Source organism: Macaca nemestrina, chromosome 3 (genome assembly GCF_043159975.1).
Source record: "Macaca nemestrina isolate mMacNem1 chromosome 3, mMacNem.hap1, whole genome shotgun sequence".
Lineage (NCBI taxonomy): Eukaryota > Metazoa > Chordata > Mammalia > Primates > Cercopithecidae > Macaca > Macaca nemestrina.
The window spans coordinates 190,083,507-190,105,727 of NC_092127.1; the positions used below are offsets into that span (position 1 = coordinate 190,083,507).

The following is a 22,221-nucleotide window of genomic DNA, read 5'->3' on the forward strand; positions in this document are numbered from 1 at the left end:
ATGGACTTTAAGCAACACTAGTAGACAAACATTTTATAATGATAAAAGGGGCAATACACCAGGGGAGCTATCACAATAATTCAATAACATCACCCCCAAATGCATGAACCAAACCCAGGAAGAACTGAAAGGAGAAGGAAATAATCCAACAGTTCAACTTGAAGGCTTTAATATGCCTCTCTCAGTAACCGATAAAACCACCAGACAGATAATCAGTAAGAATATATACTATGAACTGAGTATCTGTGCCCCTCCACAATTCCTATGTTGATAGCCTAACCTCCAAAGTGCTGGTATTAGGTGATAAGGACTTTGGAAGGCTCTACTCTCAGGAATGGGATTACTGTCCTCATACGGCAGCCTGAACAGACCAAGACAATAGAGAAGACTTGAACAATGCCATCAACCAACTTGATCAAACTTTCATTTACTGAACACTCCACACAACAAGAGCAAAATATAAATTATTTTCAAGTACACATAGAACACGGCCTAGGTAAACCATATGTTAGGCCATATACAAGTCTCAATAAATTTGGAAGCTCTAAAATCAGTAATCTAAGCTTTTGTTTCAACAAACTAGAAAAGGAAGAGCAAGCCGAACCCAAAGAACATAGAAAGAAATAATGAATTTCAGAATGGAAACCAACAACACAGAAAAGAAAACAGAGAAATTGACAAATCTTTAGCCCAAGTGACTGAAGCCATTAAAAGGAAGATAAAATTACCAAAATCAAGAATTAACATCACTGCAGGCACTGCAGAATTAAAAAGGATTACAACAGAATAGAGTAACTTTATGCCAACAAATTAGACAACATAAATGAATGAATTCCTACAAAGACAAAAATTACTGAAATTCACTCAAATAAGAAATAGAGAATTGGAAATGACCTATTCCAAGCACATGAAACTTGAATTAGTAATTACAGATCTTCCCACAAAAAGAGACCAGGCCTATAGGATTTTGCTGGTGAATTCTATCAAACATTTAAGAACGCTCAACCTTAAACTCCTTCAGAAAACAGGTGAAAAAAACATTTCCTAAGTCATCCTATGAAGCCAGTATTACTCTGATACCAAAGTCAGACAAAGACAGCACAGAGATAGGAAACTACAGACCAATATATTTTATTAATATTATCACAGATGCAAAAATCCTAACAAAGTATTAGTAAACCAACTCAGGAACATATGAAAAGGATTATATACCACCACCAGGTGGGATTTATCCCAAGGACCACAGGTTGATTTGATATCCTTAAATCAACTGATGTGACACACCACGGTAACAAAATAAAAAACAAAAACCACAGGATTGCAATATATGCAGAAAAGACATTTGAAAAATCAAACAATTCAATATTCAATATAATTCAATACAATTCAATATTCAAATCACGAAAAAACTCAAGAAATTAGGAGTAGAATAGAATTTCCTCAGCCCAAAGGGCATCTATGAAAAACCTGCACCTGATATCACATTTAAAGAGTGGTCAAAGATTAAATGCTTTTCCCCTAAGACTGGGAACAAGGCAAAGATGTCTGCTTGCAACATTTCTATTCTGTACTAAGTTTCCAGCTAGCTCAAAAAGGCAAGAGTGAGAAATTAAAAGCACTCAGGAGGCTGAGTCAGGAGAATGGCATGAACCCAGGAGGCAGAGCTTGCAGTGAGCTGAGAGAGCCCCACTGTAGCCCAGCCTGGGTGACAGAGCACCACTCCGTCTCAAAAAAAAAAAAAAAAAAAAAAAAAAAAGAGAGAAAGTAAAAGCATCCAGGCTGGGTGTGGTGCCTCACACCGATAATCCTAAAGCTTTGGGAGGCTGAGATGGGAGGATCGCTTGAGGACAGAAGTTCAAGACCAGCCTGGGCAACATAGTGAGACCCTATCTCTAAAAAAAAAAATTTTTTTTTTTAAGCTGGACATGGTGGCGCATGCCTGTAGTTGTAATACACCTGTAGTCCTAGCTACTCGGGAGGCTGAGGGAGCAAGACTGCTCGAGCTCAGCTATTTGACGCTGCAGTGAGCCATGATTGCAGCACTGCACTCCAGCCTGGGTGACAGGGTGAGATTCTGTTTTTGTTTTTTTTTTTTTGAGACGGAGTCTTGCTCTGTTGCCCAGGCTGGAGTGCAGTGGCACGATCTCGGCTCACTGCAAGCTCCGCCTCCCGGGTTCACGCCATTCTCTTGCCTCAGCCTCCCGAGTAGCTTGGAGTACAGGCGCCCGCCACCACGCCCGGCTAATTTTTTGTATTTTTAGTAGAGGCGGAGTTTCACTGTATTAGGCAGGATGGTCTCGATCTCCTGACTTTGTGATCCGCCTGCCTCGGCCTCCCAAAGTACTGGGATTACAGGTGTGAGCCACCGCGCCCGGCGAGATTCTGTTTCTTAAAAAGAAGAAAGAAAAGAAAGAAAAGGGAAAGGGAAAGGGAAAGGGAAAAGGAAGGGGAAGGGGAAGGGAAGAGAAATTAAAAACATTGCATCCAGATTGGAAAGGAAGAACTAAAACTTTATTTGCAGACAACATGATCTTGTATATAGAAAATCCAAAGTAATCTATCAAAAAAACAACAACAAAAAACCAACCTTACTAGAATAAACAAGTTTAGTAAAGCTGCAGAACACAAGACCAATATAAAAAAACCAATTGTATTTCTATGTATTACCAACGGTCAGTTGGAAATCAAAATTAGAAAATACCTTTTACTGTGAATGAAAACACATAATACTTACATATTCCAGACACAAAGACTGGAAATTTTTTAGAACTGCTGAGAAAAATTAAAGATGACTTAAATAAATGGAAAGAAAAAGCATATTCATAGATTAAAAGATTCAATTTTGTCAGGATTCCATTCTCCCTAAACTGATCTATATCATCCCACAAATAAAAGACCACAACCACATCCAGAGGATTTCACTAGAGAATTCTAAATATATATTTAAGAATTCAATGCAATCCCTATCAAGATCCAAGGAGGCTTTTTGTAGAAGTTGACAAGTAGATCCTAAAATTTATATGGGAATGCAAAGAACTTTCAGCAGCATAAACGATTTTGAAAAAGGTATACCAGCCAGGTGCAGTGGCTCACGCCTGTAATCCTAGCACTCTGGGAGGCCAAGGCGGGCGGATCACGAGGTCAGGAGTTTGAGACCAGCCTGGCCAGTATAGTGAAACCCCGTCTCTACTAAAAATACAAAAAATTAGCCGGGCGTGGTGGTGTGCACCTGTAGTCCCAGGTACTCGGGAGGCTGAGGCAGAAGAACTGCTTGAACCTGGGAGGCAGAGGTTTCAGTGAGCCAAGATCGCGCCACTGCACTCCAGCCTGGGTGACAGAGGAAGACTCCGTCTCAAAGGAAAAAAAGAAAGAGAGAAAAAGGTGTACCTAGCTGGAGGGCAGACCCTATCCCATTTTCCTAAACTTACCATAAAGTAGTTGTCAAATGCACTATGGGTGTAAGGACCGACACAGAGATCAAATGAACAGAACAGAACGTCCAAATATAAACTCTTACATTTATAGTCCATTCATTTTCAATAAATGGCCAAGGCAATTCAATAGGGTACTTCTGACAAAACAGTACAGAGACAACTGGATCTCTACCTATGCTGAAAAGGTGAATTATACCCTCACCTCACAATAAGCAAATGTTGAGTCAAATGGACCATAGAATCTAAGAACTAAAATTATAAATCTTCTAAAAGAAAACAGTGTTGTGTTAGGCAAAGTTTTCTTGGATAAGACATCAAAAACATTACACATAGAAGAAAAAACTGGTAAGGAGATGTGGTCAGACTTCCCAGATAGACCTTTCAACATCACCTTTACCATCTGAGTGTTACATTTATATTACCTAATAAATCAGTCAAGCACTTTGACCTTCATTTGTTCTTTCATTTAAAAACTGCTTATTATTATTGTATTATTATTATTATTTTTTAAACAGAGTCTTGCTTTGTCGCCCAGGCTGAAGTGCAGGGGCACAATCCTGGCTCACTGCAACCTCTGCCTCCCGGGTTCAAGCAATTCTTGTGCCTCAGCCTCCCAAGTAGCTGGGATTACAGGTGCCCACCACCATGCCCAGCTAATTTTTGTATTTTCAGTAGAGACAGGGTTTTGCCACGTTGGCCAGGCTGGTCTTGGATTCCTGGCCTCAAGTGATCCACCCACCTTGGCCTCCCAAAGTGCTGGGATTACAGGCGTGAGCCACTGTGCCCGGCCAAAAACTGGTTAAGCATCTATTTATGAAATTCTGAGAAAAAAGGCTAATAAGGTACCCTCACCTTTGGCTAACAGAAAAACAGATAATGAATAGGAAAAACAAATCTTTCCTGAAATTTTAATACTCCACTATTTTTTTTAACTCCTCTCTTTGCTTCTATACAGACAAAAAAGGCCTCCATAGAGCTGCTATGGGGTGTTGCGAAATCCGGATTGATATTTGAGCAAGAAAAACAAGATTCAAATGGAGATTGTAAGTATGCCTTGATTCTCTTCAGTTCTAACCTTCAGAAATTACGGGAAACAGAATAATTTTGTATTCAGTAATGTTAACGTTTAGAAAAAATATACACAGAAAAAGAGACACTTGGCAAAACAGAAAGCAAAGTCCTACCTGCTGTGTTGGGTAGGATGGGGGTGGACTGTCTGCTTTGCTCTCCTCTGTCCTGGGACTCCTGCTTCTCAGCACTCCATCTTCCTTCGGGACCCCTGGGGGCTCCCCACTACTCTCGCCGTCTGCTTCTTCATCATCAGCTTCTGAGGAACTACTACTGGTACTGCTTATCTGAGGAGACTTTAAAGACAATCGTTTGTAATTTGCACTTTTCAAAACAGAGTAATATAAAAAATTAAAATGTCAGACCATCATTTTATGTCATTTATTGCTGCTACGAAGAAGCCATGTCCATACCTCATCCTTCAGGGCCATGTTTTCCCCGCCACCATTCAATTCGCTGTGGATTCCATTCATGTTGGCCACCACCTCAGTATCATCATAATTACTCAATGGATAAATATCAGCAAATTTGGCTGACAATGGTGCAACATCTTCATCATCACTACAACTGACACAAGCAGAGATGGGCACTGTGAGGTCATCCAATTGTGAAGGACGGTAAGTAAACCAGTCACTAAGCACAGATATTTCCTGGACAGATCACTGCTTTCATTTACAAAGAGTATCAGTTAAGTATCATTCATGCTACTAACATGTCTTAGTAACCTGAACATGACAAAAATGCTTGGAAGATTAACATTTGCTAATGTTAATTAACATTAACATAACACAATGTAACATCTGGAAGAACAAAAAACAAACAAAAAAACCTCCGAAAGTAGAAATATCAAGGAAACTATAAAAATTTAACCAGACTGATTGACATAACGTTTCCATTTGACCTGAAGAGTGCTAGTATAAAACTAGTCTCTCTGCTACTCCCAAGTCAACACAATTTAGGGGTACAGATGGCAACCTTAGGTGTTTAGTGTTTGCTTTTTTAACCTTAGCTGTTTAGTGTTTGCTTTTTCAACTTAGGGCTGAAATTTTCAGAAATAGTTGAACAAAACTTTAAAGGCACTTATGTAACAGAAGACTATTTTTTTTTTTGCTTTAAGGTCAGTCATGGCCTGGTCACTAATGATCATAATTAAACATCAGCTTTAGCAAGACATCTAAGCAACAGGCAAATGAAAAATTTACTGAAATTAATTTTAAACAGATTTCAAGGCTTTAGCCTACAGAGACTACTTAAGATGTATAATCTTCTGGTGCATTAAAAGAACTGGCACATTCAAACTCAGTGCAAACAGATGCTCCAAGGTCCACAAAAACATGCACTGAGTCCATCTTCAGCCTGGGCACACAGCAACCTCCAGAAGGCAAAACCGTGGGAACTCGCTGTGATCTCACTTCCTACAATGAGTGAAGAGTGTCCAGGACTACCAAATTCAGGTGTCTTTTCAACACATTACAAGTAACGTGCTAGAGTCTGGAGCTCACCAGAGGGAAGTACAAACAGCACCCACAAGGTGCAGAGTCCTAGGGCTTCCTGCAGGCCCACTGCACCTGGGACACTGCCTGGGCCAGTGCTCACACACACTCCTGAGGATGACCACCAGCACCATTTACAGATGAGAAAACTGAGGTTCTAGTGAAGTAACTCAGCCATCTGCTCCATGTGATGGCAGGAGGCTTCACCAGCCCTAGTTCCATAAAGATCCAACCCATAAGGTCCAAGAAGTACTGTGGTACAGTGACTACAATCACATTGTTCTTTTTAACCAACTTAGAAAAGGCACCAAGAAAGAGACAATATAAACCAAAAGATAACAATGGAGATTTTCAAATCATAGTTTACGTCTGGAAGACACTGATCACAAGCTGCTGAAGGCCCAGATGCCCTGAGAACCTAGCCTCCTGGTAACTGGTGATGGGCAGTTCCGGCCCAAGGAGAAAGGCTCCCACAGCCAATTTCTTCCACTACCACGTGTGGCACAAGAGACCATAACTGACATCAGCAGCTGTGACAAATGAACAGGGACGAAATTTTCCATCTTAAATTTTCATTAGGCTATATATGTTTAATTTTTATGTTTCAGTAAGAAGTTGGATAGCAGCCAGCTGCAAAAATGTCAACACTCTTGTGCCCTGGAGAGAACACAGTGTCTCTAAGGCAATAAACAGCAGCTGCAATCTTTGTACGAAGAGAGTCAGTCAGTTTAGACCAGTCCTTTAAGAATTATTTTGTCTGAGAACAAGCCCAAATTGAAAATGGAAAGACTGAAGGAAAACGCCAGTCACCATGAGAAATCGAGACGGAGGGAATGAACACAAGTCAGCTGGTCAGAGAAATCCCAGAAACGCTACACGGCCAAGGTCAGGAACAACAATCTGTCCCACTGCACACCGCCACAGGGAACATGATGCCTGTGTGCTCTACGACACATGTAAAATAAACCCGAGCTGACTTTAGCAACTACATACGTTCATGCACAACCCTTTTGGAAATCAGCACGTGAAGCCTCCCCAAATGAAAGGGTCACAACTCTGAAGAAATCTGGGACTGGCCAACTACAATGTGAATTGGTGACAGCTACACAGTCACCTCGCTAATACAAAATGCACTTCTCATCATGCGGGAACATGAGAAACAGAAACCTTTAACTGCTTTTGCTAAAGCGATCACCTGAGGCTTAGCAAGACGTGAAATAAGCATGAGTGCTGGGCTGACAGTGAGACAGGACGGATGGCAGACTGGTCACCCTTCAGAATGAGGAGATGTGAAGCCAGAATTAGAGACACTTCTTCTCTGCATACTAACATGTTTTTTCTTTACTGGCCTTTGTTAATTTACCATTTTTATTTTCAGATAAACAGTGTTAAAAGTTTGGGTTTACTGATTTCATGTTTTAAAAGTTGCTTTAAAAACCTCAGGGTCCCTTGTCACGAAAAGCACAATAATGATGTCCATACTTCCGTGGACATTATTGTATGTGTTTCTCATTACTGGACAACTTAAATTTCTGAAACTTTATTACAAAGCCACAACTTACAAAGTTGGTGCTGAGCCACTGTCTGTGAGAATGAGCCTGGGATGCTGCTGAATTGTGATGGGAGAGCTGGAGCCCGACCCCGAGCTTGCAGACGACACGCTGGGTGGGCTCCTCTCAGCAAGATAGTCGGGAGCAGGATCCACCTGAAGTGGGAGCTGGTGAATGTGGATGTCGTCAGTGACGGGGGGGTCCATGATACCACACGTGAGGATGTGTGAAAGGCTGCAGTCATCGCAAGCACATCTGATCAGGAATTAAGGACAGTTACCAAGCCAGCCAATGCAGAAGACTAGACCACGCTCTCTAAGGGTCAGTTCTGGGCCTCTGCTCAGCCCAGTGAAGGTCTCACAGGCCTGCCGCGCCAGCACCACAATCCAGGCTTACCTTCTCCTGTAGTTGCAGTTGGGGCAGTCGGGCATGCTCAGCCGGGACGACAACATGTGCCTCATGGTGTCCGTGAAGTTGTTCTCGCCAGTAACTGCTTTCTTATTGGTTAACTAGAGGAAATTTTAAAATGCTTTAATCTTGCAAGACCCTTCCCCAAGACATGGCTCATTATTTTTCAGTAATTCTGCTAACATGTATCATGTTCACAGACACTGTTTCCTCAGCGGGACAGGACCAGGAACAGAGGGGCAGCAGACCTGGAGGTGGTAGCAAGCAGGGGGCTGAGCCACAAAGGGCTCAGGTACCAGGAAACCCTAATCGCTTTTGTCTTCAGCAAACATGCTGCAGTGCGCCCTCAGAGCAGACACCTGCTGCAGACACCCGGCCTTTACCCTGTCTGCCATGTGCTTGGTATTTGCAAGGTACTGAGAACAGAGCTGTAGGAATGAAAACTGGTACGTGGAGGGCAAGGGGTAGGCCTGGGAGCTATTGACGAAATGGAGTCTCAACTTCCAATAGACAAGGTGAGCATCTGCATTTCAAAGAAGAACTCTGGACCCACTCTGGCAATGGGACAGGTGGCAGCTGGAAGGGCCACTCAAAAGGACAGGATGACCAGGCAAGGTGCCTCACGCCTGTAATCCCAGCACTTTGGGAGGCAGAGGCAGGCGGATCACCTGAGGTCAGGAGTTTGAGACCAGTCTGGCCAACATAGTGAAATCCCATCTCTACTAAAAATACAAAAATTAGCCAGGCGTGGTGGCTGGCACCTGTAATCCTAGCTACTTGGGAGGCTGAGGCACAAGAATCGTTTGAACCTGGGAGGCAGAGGTTGCAGTGAGCCAAATTCACGCCACTGCACTTCAGCCTGGGTGACAGAGTGAGACTTTGTCTCAAAACAACAACAAAAGCACAAGACACATGCAGAATGGGGAAAGGGAAGAGGTGAGCATGCCAAAACACTGGTGCCATCTGTATACCTGTGGTGCCCAGAGGCGACCACAAGCACGTAACTGTGGAGACAGGCATGGGGTCAAGGCCAGGGAACCACCAATATTTGCAGAAAGGCCAATGAAGTTGGAGTTTGTAAAGGAGATGGAGACAAGTGGCAGAGAACAGGAAGAGAGTCGGTGTGACACGTGGATGGGAGATCAGAGGAAGCCAAGTTTCCAGATGAAGCCAAGGGCCCCAAGACCAGATGCAGGATATTGCTAGCAAGCTCTGCCAAACAGTACCAGCAAAGGTGGAGCACAAACCTGCCTGGAGGAGGCACTGCCAGGAAGTTGAGGAAGGGAGAGTCCAGATCTCCCAGCTGCCATGTTGAAGGCACTGCGCCTGGCACTGTGTGGAGGTTTGAGCACTCTGTCTGGGGATGCTGGGCCCCCATCCCAGCTCTGGGACATCAGGCGACATCCTTAACCTCACCCTATCACCCTCCTTCGTATGTAAACTGCAGATGACACCACCTGCCTCATAAGGGACTGTGGGGACTCAGGTAATATCCTTTGCAAAATACCCAGGGCTGCTGTGGGATAGAGGGGCCACTCAATACACATGGGTTTTTCTTGAGGCGTATGTGGAAAATAAGGAAATAGGTGAACAAAATTAGTTTATCTTGAGATTAAAAACACCATCTTGAACAGTTTTTAATGCTGGCAGCACATGCCAATGTGGTCCTCCAATGCTGTTCTAACGGAGCACATCAACGTGCAGAGAAGTCATTTGCTGTCAGGACAGATTTCTACTTCCTTTAATTGCCTCTCTTATTGACAACTTACCTGTTCTTCAATGAATCTTCTTTGTTTAAAAAGCTCCCAGTCTTCTGTTAACATGCGCTGCTTGGTTTTCATTGTCATCTAGTAAGAGGATGTAAAAAAAAAGAAAAAAAAAAGAAAAACCTTAATACCTGCGACAATTATACAAGACACTTTCACGAGGAGATTTTCTTAAAATGATATATATATGAGAAACATCATCTGCAAACAATAAAGATACAATACTACAAATATGTTAACAGGTATTTCTTTGTTTTACTCAGTCATCACAAGTACTTTTCTCACATGAAAGAGATGAATAAACATTAAAAAAAGAAATTAAAATATTCTGACTAAATCTGTCAATACAGTGGATGAACATTCACTATTTACTGAATGCCCATTATGTGCCCTGAATGTGTTAGAAATAAGCAAGATGATGGCAACTTGGTCCTGCCACACGAAGAGCTCAGACTACAGGAAAGGAAGAGCTATTAACAGGCATATGAGACTTAAGAAGCAAAGCAAAGCAAAACTAACGAAGTAGGAAGGAATTAAAGGCAAAAAGAGACATTACTGAGAACACAGAGAAGCAAATGTGATTAATAAAACCGAAAGTCGGTTCTGTAAACTTCTGCCAAGGCTGAAAAAGGGGGAAAAAGGTAACATAAAAAAAAAAAAAAACCAGGATTGAGAAAGGATATGGGTACGTATGAAGACTGTTTTGTTTTGTTTTTTGAGACTGAGTTTCGCTTTATCACCCAAGCTGGAGTGCAGTGGTGCAATCTCGGCTCAATGCAACCTGTGCCTCCTGGGTTCAAGCGATTCTTGTGCTTTAGCCTCCTGAGTAGCTGGGATTACAGGCGCCCACCACCACGCCCAGCTCGTTTTTCTATTTTTACTAGAGACGGTGTTTCACCATGTTGGCAAGGCTGGTCTTGAACTCCTGGCCTCAAGTGATCCACCTGCCTCGGCCTCCCGAAGTACTGGGATTACAAGCATGAGCCACTGCACTCCCTGGCCAGAAGGCTGTTTTTTAAACTATGAGACAAAGTATCTTTTTAAGTTGATACTTTGCAGTATCTAAAGAAGAGTTGCAAACAAGGGGCTCATGGGCTGTTTTGTCCCACTTGCACAATGCCTTTTTAAAAAAATTTTCAAGATTTCACCTAATAATCCAGATTTCTGGCTTCTCTTGACAACTCGGCGGCTCTGGTGGCCCTGTGAAGACTGCTGGACTGCCCCTAACAAAGAACAGGAGAACACATGCACGCACACCCAGGTGTGGCCTTCACTACCCATGCCCCACGCTCCACCAGGGCCTATCCCAACTGAGGGCACTTTCTAAGGTGAGGGTGGTGATGGCCATGAGCACCACAGGAACTCTGGGGCTGCTCTACCCCATATCATTCATTTCTGTGACTTTCCCTAGCCCTGCAGGTGTGAGCTTACAACCCTTTACTAAATGATGTGGATAACTTCTTGAGCCAAATTCCATTTGTAAAACTGACTCGACATAGAAGGAAACTTGAGATAGACTAATAAATGTGATATACATGAAAAAGGCAGACAAGATCTATAGTTCTTGTTATTCTTCCCTGTAAAAATGAATTAGGCCCCAAAGTTTTACGGTAGGTTCTATCAAATCCTTTATGGGACAGAAAATTTAAACTATTCCCGAAAACTGCAAAAACGCAGAGAGTTTCTCAATGCATTCTATGAAGCTAGCACAACCTTTATACAAAACAAGTAAGACCTCAAAGACCAAGACAACTCAATTATACCTCAGAATATAGATATAAAAGTCCTAGCTGGATGCAGTGGCTCACACCTGTAATCCCAGTGCTTTGGTAGGCCAAGGTGGGAGGATCACTTGAGGCCAGGAATTTGAGAACAGTCTAGATAATAAGGTAAGACCCCCACCGCTACAAAAAATTTCATTTGTTTGGAAATAAAATTATCTTTGAGACAAAGTCTCTCACTCTGTCTCTTAGGCTGGACTACAGTGGTGTGATCACAACTTACTGTAGCCTCAACCTCCTGGGCCTGTGATCCTCCCACCTCAGCCTCCCAAGTAGCTAGGACCACAGGCACACACCACCACACCTAATTTTTTTTTTTTTCCTTGTAGAGATGGGGTTCTCCCTATGTTGCCCAGGTTGGTCTCAAACTCCTGGGCTCAAGCGATCCTTCTGCTTTGGCCTCCCAAAGTGCTGGAATTACAGGTGCGAGCCACTGCGCCAAGCCAAAATTTAGCTGGCACACTGGCACGTGCCTATGGTCCCAGCTACTCAGGAGGCTGAAGTGGGAGGATAGCTTGAGCCCAGGGGTTCGAAGCTGCAGAGAACTAATATCTTGTCATTGCACTCCAGCCTGGCCAGCAGTGTGAAACCCTGTCTCTAAAAATAATTTTATATAGCTGTCCAAATACACATACACACACACACAGGCGCACACGCGCACACACGTCCTAAATCAAATATCAGCTAACAAATTTAATAATGGAATAAAGAATGACATATCATGATCTACTAGCGTTTCATCCCAGGAATGCAAGAATGTGTCAAAATTAGGTAACCTAAACTCTTAATTCATATAGAAATTGATGTAAGAAAAATCATACCACCAATTTTGACATCTTCCTGTTTTATTTTTTAAATGATAGCCTAAATAAACTAGAAATAAAAGTAAACTTCTTTAATTTGCTAGAAAGTATCAAAAGTCTGTATGGCAAGCATCAAACTTCATGGTGAAACACTCACAGCAGCCCCTCGAAGCCAGGACTGGACAAGGGTGCCAGTATCAATGCTCTTATTCACACTGGTCTGAAGGTCCTAGTGGAAGCCAAAAAAAGGGGACAAATGCTGGAAAAGATGAGATAAACCTATCATTATTTGTAGAAGATACTGTGATTTCCTAGACTCCCAGATTCAAGACTCAACTCAAAAACTACAGGAGTTAATGCCGGCATCTGGCGAGACAACTGGTCACAGGGCATCTCCATTTTCCCAGTTTCCAGCATGAACGCTTTAAACACACATTCCCCGCTCAAGATGCCGGGCATAGTAGCCCCTCAAACTACAGACTATGGAGGCAGAAAATGGGTCAAGATTTACAAACTATAAAACCATAATACAAGATATTTTTTAAAACCTTAAAAAAGAGTGACATACCATATTCTTAGATGGGAAGATTCAATATGGGTGCCAATTCTCCCTTTTCACTGTATATGTCTGCAGTTATTGTAAAATCTTAGTGTAGAGCTTAAGAGTTGTTTGATAAATAACATCAATTAAAACCTCTTCCTTGACTCCTTACAGCTTCTGGGAAATTTTTTTTTTTTTTGGGGGGGGAACAAATTTGGGTACTTGCAGGCTTATGTATGTGTCAAACAACAAAGAATGAATTTTAGAAAGCAAACATAAAAATAATTTATTTCAAACTTCCAGCCTGGGCAACATGGTGAAACCCCATCTCTACCAAAAATACAAACAAAAAAATTAGCCAGGCATGGTGGTGTGTGCTGTGATCCCAGCTACTCTGGAGGCTGAGGTGGGAGGGCTGCTTGAGACCAGCTGGCGGAGGTTGCAGTGAGCCCAGATGACACCACCGCCTAGGTGAGAGTAAGACTCCATCTCAAACAAACAAAAACCTACCACTCTCTTGCCACATACATACATATTTGTGAACAGAGACTCAATTATTTTACATGTATTCAACATTTTAAAACCTTTGAATCAGTATAAAATTTCTAAAATGTTATTAGAAGAAACCAATGTTCATTCAAAGGTTTTAAATTAAATGGCGCATTACAATGGCTCCAGTGGAGAGTGGAGCGGCCACAAACCAAGAACTCCAGGGGTCACTGCAGCCGCCCCCAAAGCTTTCAGGGGAACACAGCCCTGCTAACATACTGATTCTGAACTTTTGGCCTCGAGAACTGTGAGCATAAATTTCCGTTGTTTTCAGCTCCCCCCAACCTCCCACCCATGCATACGTGGTTCCAGAATGACTATTATTCTCTCAATTTCCCTCAATTGTATTAGTGGCGGATTGTTTCTCATGGTTTCTTCAAAAGAGAGTTAAAATAAAAACGCATCTCCTGGCCAGGTGTGGGGGCTCACGCCTGTAATTTCAGCACTTTGGGAGGCTGAGGTGGGTGGATCATGAGGTCAAGAAATCTAGACCATCCTGGTCAACAGGGTGAAACCTTGTCTCTACTACAAATACAAAAATTAGCGGGGCGTGGTGGCGCATGCCTGTAGTCCCAGCTACTCGGGAGGCTGAGGCAGGAGAATCACTTGAACCCGGGAGGCAGAGGTTGCAGTGAGCCGAGATCGCGCCACTGCACTCCAGCCTGGCGACAGAGAGAGACTCCGTCTCAAAAAAAAAAATCATCTTCTGGTTCTTTTAGTGAAGAGACTGATCTTCTCTTTGTAAAAACGATGTAACATGCAATTTTAAAGAAATACACTTTACTTTTTAAGTGACACTGTATTTTTTCCCTAGAGAGAATATGTATATGTTATTTTTACATATATACTATCTTTCCTGGAACAACTGCAATATATAATACCATATATAATAGTTCAAAATAAATGTTTAACTTCAAGAAACAGATACATCAAGAAATTACTATTCCCAAAGGATTTTTCAGTCTTAGTAAAGGAATTTTCTTAGAGGCATTTTTGCGTTTTGTTACAGTTCAATTGGAGAAATGAATCTCTGAAACTAGAACTTTATCTGCCATTTCCATCACATGTGGAACTAAGGACAGCACCCCAGGCTCCTAGGGGCAGGATGTTATGCTACTTAGGCCACCGCTGACCTAAACCCCAATAGGCCTGCCTGAGGCCCTCGGGAGCCTCCTCTCACCTGCAGATGTGGTAACACCAGGAAGCAGTAGTGAGGCTCTAGCCACACTGGGTTTGGCCCAGCGCTCAGTAAGGGTTCATCTTCCTTCTCTTCCATCTCTTCCCCTATGTTATCACTAACTATACTATTTTTCTGAAGTCACCTGAAGGTTACAAGTTATTCACAACCTCAGAAACTTATATTGACACATGATGAGAAAGCCAGGTGATATGGCTTAGACCTCATGTCAAACTGTATTCCCCAATGTTGGAGGTGGGGCCTGGTGGGAGGTGATTGGATCATGGGGTCAGATTTCCCCAAAGGTGCTATTCTAGTGATAGTGAGTTCCCAGGAGATCTGGTTGTTGTTTAAAAGTGTGTAGCACCTCCCCACCCCGCTTCCTCCTACTCCGGCCATGTAAGATGTGCTGGTTTCCCCTTCCCCTTCCACCATGATTGTAAGTTGCCCGAGGCCTCCCAGCCATGCTTCCTATACAGCCACAGAACTGTGAGCCAATTAAACTGCTTTTCTTTATAAATTATCCAGTCTCAGGTATTTCTTTATAGCAGTGCAAGAATGGACTAATCCACCAGGGATGAATCAAGTGAACAGCGTCAATTCTACAGAAGAAAAACACCAAATGCAGGAGAAAGGGAGGTGGGAGTTCCACGCAGAAAAGCTTCCAGACTCAAAGCTTCTCCACAACAGGCCAGCATCTCCTGTTCAACACCAGGACAGGAACCACTGACACACGCAAATCACCGTTGTTGACAGGCAAAGCTGATGTGCACTTAAGCTTGCAGACAGGTGCCTCCCCTGAAGGGTACTCTGCAAATCCCTAGGAAACAATGAGTACCAGGCACAGAGGCCACCAGCCCCAGTCAGGGACAGATGTGTCCCTGAAATGAAATCTGAGATGAGACCTCATGGTCACCTAGTCCAAACACCTCTCCAACTATTCTCCACATTCCCTATCATGGGGAACTCATCTCCACACTACAGCCCACTCTGCCTTCGAACGACCCTTGCAAGGGACTCTTTCTGATCACACACATCTACATGGGGTCTAGACTCTGCTCCCGGGGGCTGTCTGGGACGAACTCAATGTTTGCTTCACACTGGTCATTTCTTGACCGCTCAGGCCAGCAACCTCAAGTCCCTTATGCTTCCCTGCCAGGGGTGTCCAGCCTGGTTAGAGGTGTCCTGAGGACATGCAGCGAGGCTGCCACCACCCTGATTACAGGACCTTCCACGTCTGCCCTGTGACATCACGTCAACCTGTTACATTGATATGGTTCACCTTTGTCCCCACCCAAATCTCATGTCAAATTGTAATTCCCACATGTTAGGGGAGGAACCTGGTGGGAGGTGATGGGATGATGGGGGCGGATTTCCCCCATGCTGTTCTCATGATAGTGAGTTCTCACAAGATGATATGATAGCTTAGAAGTGTGGCATTTCCCCTCTTGCTCTCTCTCTCCTGCCACCACGTAAGACGTGCATTGCCTCCTCTTCTCCTTCTGCCATGATTATAAGTTTCCTAAGGCCTCCCCAGCCATGAGGAACTGTGAATCAATTAAACCTCTGTTCTTTATAAATTACCCAGAATCAGGTAGGTTGTTTTTTTCCTTCTTTGAGACAGAGTTTCGCTCTCGTTGCCCAGGCTGGAGTGCAATGGCACGATCTCAGCTCACCCCAACCTCTGCCTCCCGGGTTCAAGTGACTCTCCTGCCTCAGCCTCCCGAGTAGGTGGGATGACAGGCACGCACCACCACACTCAGCTAATTTTGTATTTTTAGTAGAGATGGGGGTTCGCCATGTTGGTCAGGCTGGTCTTGAACTCCCGACCTCAGGTGATCCGCCCACCTTGGCCTCCCTAAGTGCTGGGATTACAGGTGTGAGCATCGCACCTGGCCTCAGGTAGTTCTTTATAGCAGTGTGAAAACAGACTGATACGCCCACCCTTCTGGGTCTGATGACACTCTCCAGTGGATTCATCAACACTCAGCTTCTCCATCCGCACATCTGTTACTGCTACAAACACTAACAAGACTGTGGAGGAGGGCTCTGACACAGTGTTCTCTGGGCCAAAGGCAAATACCACCATTGCTGCCATTATAGTGTACTGTGGGCAGCTATCCATGCCTACTCAGAAGGTGCTTGAGGCACCTCTTTTTTTAAGAGGTCCTTGGTAAAGGCAGGCAGGATCCTATGCACTTGGGAGGTTTCAATGACCTAACGCAATACAACTTGACTGCAACTCATGCTGGCAAGACAGAGACTCAGCAGGTGACACTATGTCGTCAACGGAGACACTCTCGGATTAAGGACCCTTTCACGTGCTTCCCACAAGCAGCCTCTCTGGGAGTTCTGAAACCCTGCCCTGCACAGTGGCTCTTCCCTGGGCTTCAGAGACCTGAGCTCCTATCCCTGCTCCCAGCCAGGGTGGTTGTGGCTTCTCACACCTCGCTCCTCTGTGAGGCCAGAGCAGATCAGCTTCACTCCCTCGAGCCCCAGTGACAAGAGTGAGCCAGGAAGAAAAATCAGCCTCTCGCCTTTTGTTTTTCCTTCTCAAGGTCTTTCCTTCACAGTGTCTGCTGATGACCTGAGATCTCACTGCTCCTCCCCTCCTCTGTACTCTCAATAAACCACCCTGCTTAGGTGCCATGGGATGTGCTCCAGAGCAGTGGTCCCCAATCTTTTTGGCACTAGGGATCGATTTCATGGAAGACAACTTTTCCACAGACCAGGTGAGGCAAGTGGATGGTTTCGGGATGATTCAAGTTCATAACATTTACTGTACACTTTATTTCTATTATTACTGCACTGTAATACAGGATGAAATAATCATACAACTCACCCCAATGCACAATCAGTGGAAGCCCTGAGCTTGTTTTCCTTCAACTAGATGGTCCCATCTGGAGGCGATGGGAGACAGTGACGGATCAGCAGGCATTAGACTCTCATGAGAAGTGTACAACCCAGATCCCTCGCACGCGCAGCTCACAATAGGGTTTGTGCTTCTATGAGGATCTAATGTCTCTGCTGATCTGACAGGAGCTGGAGTTCAGGTAGTAATGCAAGGTATGGGGAGTGGCTATAAATCCTGACAAAACTTCCCTTGCTCACCGGCCACTCACCTCCTGCTGTGCAGCCTGGTTCCTAACAGGTCATGGACTAGTACTGGTCTGTGACCCAAAAGTCGGGGATCCCTGCCCTATAGGGTACCCAGTAACCAGCGGCCCACAGTACAATACCAACACAGGGACTATTTACTGTCCCTATGCCTATATATTTTTTTCATTTTTTGAGATATGGTCTCACTCTGTTGCCCAGGATGGAGTGAGGTGGCATGATCATAGCTCACCACAGCCTTGACCTCCTAGGCTCAAGCGATCCTCCCATCTCAGCCTCCCAAGTAGCTGAAACCACAAGTGCACGCTACCATGCCCGGCTAATTTTTGTATTTTTGTAGAGACAAGGTCTATCTATGTTGCCCAGGCTGGTCTCAAACTTCCAGGCTTAAGTAATCCACCTGCCTCAGCCTCCCAAAGTGCTGGGAATACAGGTGTGAGCCACTGAGCCTGGCCGTTTTCTTTTTGTTTTTGTTTTTGTTTTTTTTCTGAGACAGGGTCTCACTCTGTCACCCAGGCTACAGTGCAGTGGCACCATCATAGCTCACTGCAGCCTCGAACTCTCGGTCTTAAGTGATCCTCCCCTTGTCAGTCTCTGGAGTGGCTGGAACCACAAGCACATGGCACTAAGCCTAATTTTTTGTAGAGACAAAGTCTCACTATGTTGCCCAGGCTGGTCTCAAACTCCTGGGCTCAAGTGATCCTCCCACCTTAGCCTCCTAAAGTGCTGAAATTACAAGTGTGAGCCACTGCACCTGGCCAGTTTTGCTTTTTAAAAATAACACACAAAAAACTTATTTGGAATCAAAAGCTCGTGTAAAACTAAAACATCACCTAATGTCATTATCTCATTTTGCAGGTGGGAAACTAAGACTAGGGAGGGAAAACACTCAGAGGGCAGATCCAGGACTGCATTCTGGTGTTGATTGCCATGCAGGGTTCTCCCTGGGACCCAAGTCAAGAACATCCCAGGGAGTGGTGACCTGGACACACTACTGGCCCTCCTGCACGGCCACAGCCCCGAAGAGCCTGTGCTCAAGATGCCCACTTCCTGGAGCAGGTTAATGCCCACTATCCTAGCTCCCCCCAACTCCTGCTCCCTCTACCAGAACAGCAAACTTGTGAAAATCGGCTGGTACACCCACAGATGGCAGAGGGGAATGCAGCTTTCAGCGCCCTCTCTGCTGTGCTGTCCCCACATGGCACAGCTGCAGCCCCTGGGATGCTCCAGGCCTCACGAGATGAAGGCTGCTGAGGTGCTGCTGCAGTGGGAGACTCTGCCCTCCCCACCTGGCATCCAGACCCTGCTCTCACTCAGTAGTCAGGCTAAGAAGTCGCTGGTCAGTGACAAACCACAGCTGGAAAGTCTCTGGTTGCAAAAACAGACAAAAACATGAATTAGGAATGCCCACTTTGAAGAAAACACAAAACAGCAACTGCTCTCTCAGGCCTCACCATGAGGCTCAGGACACAGAGGGAGTCTCCCAGGACCAAACTGACCTCGAAGGCCCCTTCTCACCCTGATGTGCTGTGCGTACAGCGGCCAAGGAAGAAGCGCAGACAGAGTCATGGGAGAATCTCAGGGCCACCCGCCCTAAGACAAGCTCAACAGCACAGAATTTCGCATGTGACAAAGTTGGAACTTATTCCACTGAAGCTGATGAAGGTTCAAAAAAAGCCAGCAGGCCAGGCGCCGTGGCTCACAAATGTAATCCCAGTACTTTGGGAGGCTGAGAACGCAGAAGAATGGAGTAGGAGAAAACCCGCGAAAATCCAAACAACAGACCATTTGTAGCTCTAGTCCCTGTGGCTGCAGTAGAGAACAGCAACAGAAAACACGGCCTGTAACTGTGAAATCAGTGACACGCTTCTCGGGAGCAGTGAGCACATGCTAGTCCCTTCCTTCTTCCCAGTCCCTCACAGCACTGACAAGGAACACTGACAAGGAGCCACGGCTGGCATCCACGTGGCACTCACCATGCCAGGGCAGACATGGAAACAGCACATGTCTTAGGCTAGAGCCCAGGTTCCATTTTCCTACAGAGAGTCTCCAAAGTGCAACAGATAAATAACTCAGTCACTCCTCCTTTACCACTGCTCACACTACTGTCATCTTTAAACCAGGGCCGCTCTCAATTCCTTCCTGGCCCAACCCCGCTTTAGGAGAGCAGGCAGGCCAGGGGTGAGAAAGAGGGGGCGCCATCTCAAAGCCCTGCTCTGTCTGAGAGGCTTGGGCTACCTGAGCACCTTCCCTTCAGATCCACCTCCAGCAGATGCCCTCCCTCTTCTGTCTTCCACTTCATCGGCCACCTGCCACCTGTGCATGTGTCTGCACTCCTTTCTAGACTAGGACAGATGGACAATGAGCTCTCAACAGCAGAGTGCTCAGTAAATGGCTCCTGGACTTAAAAATCTCCTACCTGGACCGGGCTTGGTGGCTCACACCTGTAATCCCAACACTTTGGGAGGCTGAGGCAGGCAGACCACCTGAGGTCGGGAGTTCGAGACCAGCCTGATCAACATGGAGAAACCCTGTCTCTACTAAAAATACAAAATTAGCTGGGCATGGTGGCACATGTAATCCCAGCTACTCGGGAGACTGAGGCAGGAGAATCACTTGAACCCGGGAGGCAGAGGTTGGGGTGAGCCCAGATCTCACCATTGCACTCCAGCCTGGGCAACAAGAGCGAAACTCCATCTCAAAAAACACACACACACACACACACACACAAAACAAAACCTTCTACCTGGGGTGCAGAGCCTGGGTGACAGCCTGTGTGAGTGACAGCGGGTATGCCCAGGCCAAGGCGAACCTGACCAACTGCTGCCACCACACCTCAGGCACAGGAGGCCCAAGCCATCTGTGATGCCAACAGGTTTCCCATCCCTTCTGGAAAACCAGCAGCTGGCACGCACACAGGGGCTACCCACATGCGCCTCTGGGCCTCAGTCGGGAATTCCCGGCTTGCAGCTCAGGACAAAGCTAGTGTCTTGGTGCTGCCTTCAACGTGGCTGTGCGAGGGTGTGCGCGGGGTGTGGTGGTCCCGGGTGGCACTCACCTGCTCGTCGACATAGGCATCGATCCTCTTCTGGCACTCCAGCCACTCCTCAGCGACTCTGCGCAGCTCCTCCTCGGAGCGCTGGTACCTCTGCAGCAAGGTACTGTATGTGTCCTCACTGCAGGTGTCGTGTGTGGTGGTTCCTAGCCTAGGAGAGAGAAGGCCTTGTAACAAAGGAAAGAACTCAAAGGCTCTGAAGCAGAGATTAGAAATGCGCTTCCTGCTGCTACTATTCTGTTTTGTCAACTCGCCTCCCAACATGGAAAACGGGGTGCCACTCTGCACCACAGCAGGGAGCTGTGAGGGATCAACAGATCCCCATGCAAGGCCACTGGGACAGACTTGTAAAAAGGAGATGCTCGGCTGGGCACGGTGGCTCACGTCTGTAATCCCAGCACTTTGGGAGGCTGAGGTGGCTGGATCACCTGAGGTCAGGAGTTCGAGACCAGCCTGCCCAATATGGCAAAACCCCATCTCTACTAAAAGTACAAAAAAAATTAGCTGGGTATGGTGGCAGGCACCCATAGTCCCAGCTACTTGGGAGGCTGAGACAGGAGAACTGCTTGAACCCAGGAGGTGGAGGTTGCAGTGAGCCGAGATCACGCCACTGCACTCCAGCCTGGGCGACAGAGCAAGACTCGTCTCAAAAAAAAAAAAAAAAAAAAAAAAGAGAAGCTCAAAGAAACAACAGCTTCTGAGAAAACAAATGAGCACTGAACAACATGTCTCTAAAGACTATGGCTTAACAATTCAGTTTACCAAATATGGAATTGCAAAATAAAAAAATTAGATAAAAATAAAAATTAAAAATGATAAAAAAAAATATGGGGATGCAAAGTTATTTTACTCTTGAAAATGCAACTGGCTCAGAGAAAACAAAACATTTAATGAGACATAAAATTTAGATCTGGTTTTCAAATAAAGCAAAACAAAATTTGATTTACTTGAAGAAATACAGTTACAGTTTTCTGTCTACTATATTATACTGTATTAAGAAAGATGGCAGTCGGGCACAGTGGCTCGCGCCTGTAATCCCAGCACTTTGGGAGGCCAAGGGGAGCAGATCACCTGAGGTCGGGAGTTCAAGACCAGCCTGGCCAACATGGAGAAACCCCGTCTCTACTAAAAATACAACAATTAGCCAGGTGTGGTAGCGCATGCCTGTAATCCCAGCTACTCAGGAGGCTGGGACAGGAGAATCACTTGAACCTGGGAGGTGGAGGCTGTGGTGAACCGAGATTGCGCCACTGCACTCCAGCCTAGCAGACAGGGTGAGACTCTGCCTCAAAAAAAAAAAAAGACAAAAAAAAAAAGAAAGATAGCAAGATGGAAAATGAGAAAATAAACAGGAAACAAAAGACAAACATGCAGGTGGACAGTGAGAAAAAACACCTCGATTTCTGAAGAGACCGTGAGCAAGATGGCGCTTGGGAGACAGAAGGCTGGGGGCCGGGGTTAGGAGGAGGACACAGAGAG

At 45.2% G+C, this 22,221-nt stretch overlaps 1 protein-coding gene across 7 annotated transcripts in view; it reads right to left on the reverse strand.

Moving 5' to 3' along the window:
- LOC105483855 (family with sequence similarity 193 member A) overlaps nucleotides 1–22,221 on the reverse strand; it is a 198,178-nt gene that overhangs the window by 65,098 nt on the left and 110,859 nt on the right. For 4 of the 7 annotated variants that reach the window (XM_071093910.1, XM_071093912.1, XM_071093907.1 and 1 more), the window contains exons 7-13: nucleotides 20,746–20,893; nucleotides 12,461–12,532; nucleotides 9,723–9,800; nucleotides 7,942–8,054; nucleotides 7,558–7,800; nucleotides 4,916–5,069; nucleotides 4,619–4,798 (exon numbers count right to left, since the gene is read on the reverse strand). In XM_071093910.1, the coding sequence (XP_070950011.1) occupies nucleotides 4,619–4,798; nucleotides 4,916–5,069; nucleotides 7,558–7,800; nucleotides 7,942–8,054; nucleotides 9,723–9,800; nucleotides 12,461–12,532; nucleotides 20,746–20,893 (988 nt within the window). The remainder of the gene's footprint in view (nucleotides 1–4,618; nucleotides 4,799–4,915; nucleotides 5,070–7,557; nucleotides 7,801–7,941; nucleotides 8,055–9,722; nucleotides 9,801–12,460; nucleotides 12,533–20,745; nucleotides 20,894–22,221) is intronic. The other 3 variants (XM_071093911.1, XM_071093909.1, XM_071093908.1) reach the window with 1 other exon arrangement.